This window comes from Trichechus manatus, unplaced genomic scaffold (assembly GCF_000243295.1).
Source record: "Trichechus manatus latirostris isolate Lorelei unplaced genomic scaffold, TriManLat1.0 scaffold00374, whole genome shotgun sequence".
NCBI lineage: Eukaryota > Metazoa > Chordata > Mammalia > Sirenia > Trichechidae > Trichechus > Trichechus manatus.
The window spans coordinates 89,068-99,546 of record NW_004444310.1 but is presented as its reverse complement, the minus strand read 5'-3'; the positions used below and the strand labels follow the sequence as shown (position 1 = coordinate 99,546).

General features: G+C 36.4%; 1 protein-coding gene across 5 annotated transcripts in view; it reads right to left on the bottom strand.

Moving 5' to 3' along the window:
- The window catches only part of ABRAXAS1 (abraxas 1, BRCA1 A complex subunit), a 26,305-nt gene that overhangs the window by 10,914 nt on the left and 4,912 nt on the right, over positions 1 to 10,479 (bottom strand). For 2 of the 5 annotated variants that reach the window (XM_023725713.1, XM_023725714.1), the window contains 4 exons: positions 9,703 to 9,739; positions 5,930 to 5,979; positions 3,887 to 4,080; positions 2,999 to 3,118 (listed from right to left, as the gene is read on the bottom strand). In XM_023725713.1, coding sequence (XP_023581481.1) covers positions 2,999 to 3,118; positions 3,887 to 4,080; positions 5,930 to 5,979; positions 9,703 to 9,739 — 401 coding nt within the window. Of the gene's footprint in view, positions 1 to 2,998; positions 3,119 to 3,646; positions 3,744 to 3,886; positions 4,081 to 5,929; positions 5,997 to 9,702; positions 9,740 to 10,479 lie in introns of all 5 variants that reach the window. The other 3 variants (XM_023725711.1, XM_004390967.2, XM_023725712.1) reach the window with 3 other exon arrangements.

The following is a 10,479-nucleotide window of genomic DNA, read 5'->3' as shown; positions in this document are numbered from 1 at the left end:
TTTGCAGATGATATGATCTTATACACAGAAAACCCCAAAGAATCCACAAGAAACTACTGGAACTAATAGAAGATTTCAGCGAAGTAGCAGGATACAAGATAAACATACAAAAAAATCAGTTGGATTCCTCTATACCAACAAATAGAACTTCAAAGAGGAAATCACCAAATCAGTACCATTCACAAAAAACCCCAAGATTAAATACTTAGGAATAAATCTAACTAGACATGTAAAAGACCTACTCAATGAAAACTACAAGACACTACTGCAAGAAACCAAAAGAGACTTGCATAAGTGGAAAAACATACCTTGCCAATGGATAGGAACACTCAACATTGTGAAAATGTCGATTCTACCCAAAGCAATCTACAGATACAGTGCAATCCTGATCCAAATTCCAATGACTTTTTTTTAATGAAATGGAGAAACAAATCACCAACTTCATATGGAAAGAGAAGACCCCCCGAATAAGTAAAGCATTACTCAAGAAGAACAAAGTGGGAGGCCTCACACTACCTGATTTTAGAACCTATTATACTGCCACAGTAGTCAAAACCGTCTGGTACTGGTACAACAGATACATAGACCAATGGAACAGAATTGAGAATCCAGACCTAAATTCATCCACCTATGAGCTGCTATTTTACAAAGGCCCAAAGTGCATTAAATGGGAAAAAGACGGTCTCTTTAACAAATGGTGCTGGCGTAACTGGATATCCATCTGCAAAAAAATGAAACAAGACTCATACCTCACACCATGCACAAAACTAACTCAAAATGGATCAAAGACCTAGAAATAAAATCTAAAATGATAAAGATCATGGAAGAAAAAACAGGGACAACGCTAGGAGCCCTCACACATGGCATAAACAGAAAACAAACCATAAGTAACAATGCACCAACACCAGAAGAGAAACTAGATAACTGGGAGGTCCTAAATATCAAACACTTATGCTCATCAAAAGAGTAAAAAGACAAGCTACAGACTCGTAAAAATTTCTGGTTACAACATATCCCATCAGGGTCTAATGTCTAAAATCTACAAGATACTGCCAAACCTCAACCACAAAAAGACAACCCAATTGAAAAATAGGCAAAGGATATGAACAGGCACTTCACCAAAGAAGACATTCAGGCAGCTAACAGATACATTAGGAAATGCTCATGATCATTAGCCATTAGAGAAATGCAAATCAAAACTACAATGAGATACCATTTCACCCCAAAAAGACTAGCATTACTCCAAAAAACACAAAATAATAAATGTTGGAGAGGTTGTGAAGAGACTGGAACACTTACACACTGCTGGTGGGACTAGAAAATGGTACAATCACTTTGGAAACTGATTTGGTGCTTCCTTAAAAAGCTAGAAATAGAAGTACCATACGATCCAGCAATCCCACTCCTTGGAATATATCCTAGAGAAATAAGAGCCATCACACGAATAGATATATGCACACCCATGTTCACTGCAGCACTGTTCACAATAGCAAAAAGATGGAAACAACCTAGGTGCCCATCAACGGATAAATGGATAAACAAAATTAAGGTATGTGCACATAATGGAATACTATACAATGATAAAGAACAACGATGAATCCGTGAAACATCTCATAACATGGATGAATCTGGACGGCATTATGCTGAGTGAAATTAGTCAGTTGCAAAAGGACAAATATTGTATGAGAACACTATTATAAGAACCCAAGAAAAGGTTTAAGCACAAAATAAAATATTCTTTGATGGTTACGAGAGTGGGGAGGGAGGGAGAGGAGAATTCGCTAACTAGATAATAGACAAGAATTATCTCAGGTGAAGGGAAGGACAATAGACAATACAGGAGAAGTCAGTAGCAGTGGACTAAACCAAGAGCTAAGAAGTTTCCTGAACACAACCAAACACTTCGAGGGACCGTGTAGCAGGGGTGGGAGCTTGGGGACCATGGTTTCAGCGGACATCTAGGTCAGCTGGCATAACAAAATTTATTAAGAAAATGTTCTGCTTCCCACTTTGATGAGTGGCATCTGGGGTCTTAAAAGCTAGTGAGCGGCTATCTAAGATACATCAATTGGTCCCAACCCACCTAGAGCAAAGGAGAATGAAGAACACCAAATACACAAGGAAAATACTAGCCCAAGAGACAAAAGGGGCCACATAAACCAAAAGACTCCATCAGTCTGAGACATCTGAGAAGAACCAGATGGTGCACGGCTACCACCAATGACTGCCCTGACAGGGAACACAACAGAGAGTCCCTGACAGAGCAGGAGAAAAGTGAAGTGCAGAACTCAAATTCTAGTAAAAAGATCAGACTTAACAGTCTGACTGAGACTAGAGGGACCCCAGAAGACATGGCCACCAGACTCTCTGTTAACCCAGAACTAAAACCATTCCCGAAGCCAACTCTTCAAAGAATAGACTGGACTGTAAAATGTAAAATGATACTCATGAAGAGTATGCTTCTACATTCAAGTGGATACACAAGACAAAATGAGCAGCTCCTGTCCGGAAGCGAGATGAAAAGGCAGAAAGGGATAGGAGCTGGCTGAATGGACACGGGAAATGTGAGGTGGAAAGGAGGACTGTGCTGTCACATTATAGGGATAGCAACTAAGGTCACAGAACGTGTGTACAAATTTTTGTATGAGAAACTAACTTGAGCTATAAACTTTCACCTAAAGCACAATTAAAAAATAAAGAAGAAAATTAGTATTTTGAGGCTAGCTATTTATTCTAACCTAGAATAGATAAATGTTAAAATGTGTAGGATATGCAACAAACTTCTCCTCTGCTTTTTTAAATTTTATTTTCTTTAATCTATAAATGGGCAATTGCTAGAAGGAAATATGGAGAAAGTAAAAACTGTTTATTTTACTAGAGTGATGTGATCATTACTCAGTTTTCCTCTCATTTTTATTCTGCTATTTTTTGTAAAAATAAAAAAAATTAATTCCAGAAAATGAATGAGTTTTGTGGGGAAGCAGCTGTAGAATCTCACCTGTGTGTTTTTACTGCTCGGTTAAAACCAGTGGACATACAGGAACCTGACACAGTTTTATAACCCAGTTGTTCAGACATGCCCAGATTGGCGACCACTAAAGGTACCCTATGAAAAAGTCTGAAGAAATAAAAATTTAAAATATGAATTTAAAACAACGTGAAAAATTAGCATCTATTAGTCCATCTATAAAAAATATTTAGTAGACTGCTTTTCCCATACAAGATTAAAAAACAAACAAAAAACTCCCATTCCTTACTACATACCCAAGATAGAATTTACTAACCTGAGGCAACTGGTTTTTAAAAGTTGTGAAATGTGCATGGTATAAGATAATTGTGTGAAAAAATACTTGAATGGCTATTTTAACTGACTAGCAAGTATAAAAAATTAGGTAGTATTGATAGATTTATCTGTCTTCTGCAGATAATAAAATTAATGTTAGTGGATATTCTTTTAATTCTTATATTTTATGAAAATGCAGTTTATACAGCCTATGGGGAATTCCTGTTAGACTCATTCTGGTGGATCATCAAGAACCACCTCTGCTTCTTTGCAGAGATTGTAGAAAAGCTACTCAAGTACCCAGGCTTAAGTTTAACATTATATCCTTTATCAACCAATATCTAAAACAAATATTTTTTCCACCTTAAATACTGAATAACAGCAAATCTTCGGTGTCAGAATGTACGTCAACATTCCACACTGGGCTTCTAGTTTCCTTTTCTGACCTTCATTTTCTGATCTATAAAGAACAAATGGTAAGACCTCCCTCAGAAGATTATTGGACAATCTAATTCAACTACTTGGTAGGCTGCAAAGTAATATAAAAATATTAGGCATTTTTTTCGATTAGCTTCAAAGAGCCAATAATTAGCCAACATTTACCCTTCTTGAGGTTTATGTAAGGCATGCTCCAATCGATGAGTAGAGCAGCTTTCTGTTGTTATACTTGGTGTTAGTAGCAGAAAAAGAAGTTCCTGGTTTGAAAGATGCTTCCGTAAGTTTTTGTGAAGCAGTCTCTCTCTGAACGTCATAATCTGATCTGAATGACGTCGGAATTTGTACCAACCTACCACGTTCTGAAAGAATATAGAAAAAACATCAGGTGTATGTCTTAATGGATACAAATATTATGTCTTACTGTTATAATTAAGCAATAAAATTGACAACGTTAAAAGATGACTTTCTTAATATTTTAGGGAGATAGCATATACTTTACTTTTATAAAGTATGCAAACTAACTTGCAGTTAAATTACTTCCCACTCAGTTACAGGGTTACTCTGGAATTTTGTTCAAGACAGAGTAGAGGAAAAAGGAAATTCTAAACATCCTCTAGTTTCTTTTATAACAACTATTATCTTGAAATCTTAATCTTTAGTTAAAATTTAAATCAAGAAAATGCCAACACCATTTTCACTTAATACCCAATCTCTCCCTAAAAACAAGTAAACTTCCTATAATGGATACTTGGTTTGTTAAATAAGATGAACCTATAGTTTTTACCTGAAATTTAGATGGTGATGATACAGAGTTGATTTTGAGACAGAATAAAATCATGTCAAGGGATTTGTAAACTATAGCATGCTACACAAGTATGTTGTTAGTATCAATAAACCTTTTAATGGAAAAATAAAATTTTTAGCAACCGTTAACAAAGAAAAACTATTTTGATTGCTCAGAGATCCGTCACACTGTCAGCAAAAAAAAAAAAAAAACAACAAAAAACCAAACCTGATGCCATCGAGTCAATTCTGACTCATAGTGACCGTACAGGGCAGAGTAGAACCGCCCCATGGGGTTTCCAAGGAGCGGCTGGTGGATTCGAACTGTCAATCTTTTGGTTAGCACCCAAGCTCTTTAACCACTGCTCCACCAGGGCTCCATGTTCAGCAGCTAGTTTTATATTTACACATTTATAGTGAAGAAATTAAAATTATTTCTTCTCTTCATAAAACATTTTTATAGTTATATTTTAAAATGCCCAAATAAAACTGGGAAAAAAGCCTAAGCTTTTTCAAAAAAGGATTTAAAAAAAAAAACAAAACCTTCTTTTATTGAAACTCCTATTATTCTCAAATCAAAGACTGAAAAATTTTAAGAGGAAAAACATGGTTGTTGTTAGATGCCATCAAGTAGGTTCCAATCCACAGCAACCCTGTGCAGAACAGAACAAAACAATGCCCAGTCCTGCACCATCCTCGCAAGTGTTGTTATGTTTGAGCCCAGTGTTGCAGCTACTGTGTCAATCTAGAAAAATATGGTACCTGGAAAAAATCCCGTATTTGGAAAAAAATCCATTTTCATAATTTAACCTTTTAACTGAATACCAAGTATGCTGTAGGGGATTCAAATTAAGTGCTGTATAGTCCATGCAATATAAAAAATAGTAACTGCAAGCTAAGGAGACTAAACATAGGTGTTTGTATCTTTAAAATAATAGTAATAGATTAAGTGCTAAAATGAGTGGTGTTGGGAAGACATGTTATAGGAATACAGTAGAGGGAGAGACCAATGTTAATGACCATAGTCAAGGAAAAATGAGAACAAGATTAATAGTTTTACTGACCAGTTTTGCTTTCAGAGCAACCCCTCTGAATTTCTGGGACGAACAACCCTTCAGATGCCTTACAGGACATTATGAAGATAAATACTGCTTGGAGCCCTGGTGGCACAGTGGTTAAAAGCTCAGCTGCTAACCAAAAGGTCAGCAGTTCAAATCCACCAGCTGCTCCTTGGATATGTCATGGAGCAGTTCTACTCTGTCCTGTAGGGTCGTTGTGAGTCGGAATTGACTTGACGGCAATGGGGTTTTACTACTGCTTAAAAGTTCTTTCAAAGTAATCATATTTTTAGGAGCCAAAAATAATGTAAAAAAACAACAGGTAAATCAGGAAATTTCATGATTACTGGAGGTAAAACTACAATACCTTTTTGACACTTGATAATATTTTCTTCAGTGCTTGCTCATTTACTTCACCTAAAGAATTATAAAAGCTGTAAAAGCCAAAAAAGCCAAAATTAAAGACATTTCAAATAAGCTAAAAGTATAATTTTATTAGTACTTTTTATTTTAGTTACTCTTAGCCAAACTACTCAACCAAAATCCATGTAACCATTTGCTTGTCAGATGAAATCCTAAAATACAGTAGTAGATAAAGTTCTCAAATAGGCTTAAAGTGGTAAAAACATGAAGTCCATAAACAATGAAAAAGGAAAAGGGGTGGAGAAACTTACTAAGGGATAAGTCTAGGTATCACAATTTTTACCCTAAAAAAAAAAAACCTGCCAGCTAAATACAGACATTAGAAACTAAATTCTTCATACAGCCAGTACACAATTCAAAGTTTTTTTTTTAAATAGGTACATAGAAAATACATGAGTTACAAAGCACACAACAAAAGGACAACTTATTCATTGCTAATGTATCTTAAAAAAACCTTTTGCTGTCAAGTCAGTTCCGACCCAGTGACTCACAGGACTGAGGAGAACTGCCCCATAGGGTTTCCAAGGAGCGGCTGGTGGATTCCAGCTGCCAACACCATTTGGTTAGCAGCCACAGCTCTTAACCACTATGCTACCAGGGCTCATGGTGTTTTCAATCGCCTCATATGCATGCAAAAGCTGGATGATGAATAAGGAAGACTGAAGAAGAACTGATGCCTCTGAATTGTGATGCTAGCGAAGAATATTGAATATACTATGGACTGCCAAAAGAACAAACAAATCTGTCTTGGAAGAAGTACAACCAGAATGCTCCTTAGAAGCAAGGACTTCGGACATGTTATCAGGATGGATCAGTCCCTGGAGAAGGACATTATGCTTGGCAGAGGGTCGGCGAAAAAGAGGAAAACCCTCAGTAAGACGGACTGAGAAAGTGGCTGCAACAATGGGCTAAAGCACAGCAACAATTGTAAGGACGGCACAGGACCGGGCAGGGTTTCATTCTGTTGTGCACAGAGCCGCTATGAGTTGGAACTGACTCGATGGCACCTAACAGCAACAATCTATCTCAGAGATAAAGACAACTAAGCCAAGTCTCCAAAAAGCTATACCTGTGTCACATAAATAGTGGTTTAGGGGATGGTTAGTTTTTTGTGTGGTAGGTTTTAGTTTAGGTTAGTGGTCTTTGTTCTGTAGTTGGAATGTCAAAGATGTAGGAAAAATGAGGATAAATGCTGAAGATTCTGAAGTATTTATTACTTCCAGCTTTCCCTTCTAAGAACAGAGACTGCAAATACTATTTTCTTCCTTTTAGCATTCACTGAGATCAACAATGCTATTTTCTATGATCATGAAATACTTTTGTTATGCAAAATCATTTATAAATATTTATTGGAATAAGCTTTTACTGGTGATTCTAATCTGTATGCTGAAAAAATTTTGTCACACAAAACTGAAGAAAATAGATCTTAAATAGGCAAAATATTTTTTTAACTTACAATCACTTACATTAAAAATTTCCCATTAAATAAATAAATGAAAAAGACAAAGCGTTGTACCTACCAAAAGGAGGACATTCGGCTGATCAAACTGATCCCTCCATTCTACCCATTTATACTTCCAACAGGAAAACTCTGAATATGAGAATTTATTCACATTTCTCTAGCATGGTTCATTTCTTAACTTCTCCAACTGGGGCATAAGGTACTATACCAGGGTGTGTAAGAAACCATGAAGCCCTGGTGGCGCAGTGGTTAAGAGCTATAGCTGCTAACCAAAAGGTGGACAGTTTGAATCCCCCAGCCGCTCTTTGGAAACTCTATGGGGCAGTTCTACTCTGTCCTATAGGGTTCCTGTGAGTAGAAATCAACTCGACAGCAATGGTTTTTGTAAGAAACCAGAGGATAACAGTGTACGTCTTCTGTGGAAACATCAATTTTACCTGAAGTTTTCAGAGAGGAGATGGCTTGGGGGAGCCTTTTAAAACAAAAATAGACATACTGGGCAGTAGAAATATAAACCATACAATTTTTTTTCAAGTGACTTATTTAAATAAGTTTTGGGCTTCAATGGCTGTTTCCCAGGTACTTCCCCAGACTTGTGAGTAAAGCAAATCAGTTTCAGTGTATTAGAGGAGGATTGGCAAACTTTTTTAGTAAAGGGCCAGGCAGTAAATATTTTAGGCTTTGCAACCACATACAGTCTCTGTTGCATACTCCTCTTCTATTTTCTTAAAATTTAAAAAATGTAGAAACTATTCTTAGCGCAAGGGCCGTACAAAAGCAGGTCACTGGGGCCATACTGTGTCAACGCCTGTATTAGGGCATAAAATTGGGTATTAAAGCTTATCAAACTTGAACTCCAAGAAGTGCGGTGTCAGATTTTGCTTTTAACATGTTCACTATATTATTTATAACAAAAACAGCATAGTATAATGAAAACAGCTTGGGTTAGAATTCAGAAATCTGATTCTTCTTTTTTTCCTACCATTTACTAGCTCTTCGGTCTTGGTTAAAACATTAACTTTCTAGGCCTATTATTATGTTGTTAAATGAAAACAAGGTAATAACCATTTCAAGTGGTTGTCCTCACACCTTTTCTCCCCTTGATCCCTTTGTTTTGTAAGAGCTGAAAGGCTCAGCTCTAAGACTATTAAACTGGTCTTATTATTAAGGTACTCGCCAATAGATCTTTAATCAGTCACTTTTTTTCACTCTCCCTCTTAATCCTTTGCTAGTCCAGAGGATCCCTCAAGGAGTCCCTTTTATGAGTCTCTACCAAGAATCCCTCAGTCATTCAACCAGTATTTCTGCATGTCCACTGTTCACAAGGCACTAGAGGAGCTGCACCTTTTCCTGGTATAGCAGTTTAAGACCACTTTGTTTTTCTGCTACCACCCCACCATAGATCTTTCTCACCTTAACTGTATGGCTCCTCTATAGCTCTTACACCCTGGTGATGCAGTGGTTAAGAGCTATGGCTGCTAACCAAAAGGTCAGCAGTTCGAATCCACCAGGCGCTCCTTGGAAACCCTACAGGGCAGTTCTTCTCTGTCCTATAGGGTCGCTATGAGTCGGAATCGACTTGATTGCACCAGGTATAGCTTTTACACAGTCTCTGATCAGAAGATAGTAATGCTGATTTTTCATGTATGGCTTATATAAATCATAAAACTTCATTAAAACTATGCCATATGCTGGTTACACGGATGCTTCTCCTTTGTGACAATTCATTTGTGTACTTTATGTGTTTACCTCAATAAAAAGTAAAAAAAAAAAAACCAGTATATTAGACCTAAGAATTCAAGCTTTCACCCTAGAAATGCAAAAGGAAGAAGATTAATTGGCAAAAGATAAAAAAAAAAAGGATAAATGAGTAAATAGTTGGTAAAATAAAACAGGAATAAAAGGAGAAGAAAAAAAGGGCTGCTGTTGATGATCTATGAGGCTGTCACCGAGTTTATAATATGCAATGTGGAGACTCGGTGTGAGAAGGAAAAGCGATTATGAAGGTAAGCTGGTCCCTGGGAGAGGCAGTGGAGACAAGCTAACATAGGGAATATAAACACAAGAACCACTAGACAAGATTGACAATGCACAGGTGGATTTTCAGGTATTAAAAAAAAACTTTTCATTTTAATCAACATCATCATATATAACTGGTAACTAAGATAATTTGCTAATTTTAAAAATTACTTCACTTGCGGAGAATAATTTTCATGATGGACCATTTACTTGCTCTTACTAATAATGTTACTTACCTAAAAAGCTGATAGCATGGAATATATTTCTGAATTTCTGAGGAAAAAGGGATTCATAGTTATAATTACATTAATAAAATTAATAATCATTTAAATAACATATATTGAGCTCTTACTTCATGCCAGAAAGTACTTTACCATTGAATACCTCAGTTAACCTGTAAGACAAACTATGAGATAGATGCTTTCATTCTTTCCATTTACAGATGAGGTAACAGGAAAGAGAAATTAAGTAGTTCACCCAAGTCCCAAGCCAGCAGTAGGGTCAAAATTCAGACCCGGAGGCTTACTCACAACCAGAATGCTATATTCCCTCTAAATAATGGTTCTTTTAAGAAGTTGTATTCTTCTGTCAATAGTAATACCACATCTAAATAGGAAAAGTGATTATCCTCTTTAGAAATTTTTTTTCTAGCAAATGCACCTACTACCCTCAGATAAATCCCTCTGTCTGAAAAAACACTAAAAAGTCTTTGTAACTTGTAACCTGCAAAGCACACTCTGGTGTATGTATAAGGGAAAGTATAAAAATGATGGAAATGCCATTTCTAGTTAACCAAAGTAATGTAGTAAGGTGTCAATCTTGGATTTTATATGTCAGCAATATTTTATAGTAATCCAACCTTTTAAAATAATTTGAGTACATACTCAAGAGTTCCTACAGCACACTTGCCTGGTACTCTAAAGCTTAGCCTAGCACAATGCAGTTGCTCAGTAACTATTTGCTGAATTAAACAAAACTCCTCAAAATGGGTGGCATGCTAATTTCAATTAGGG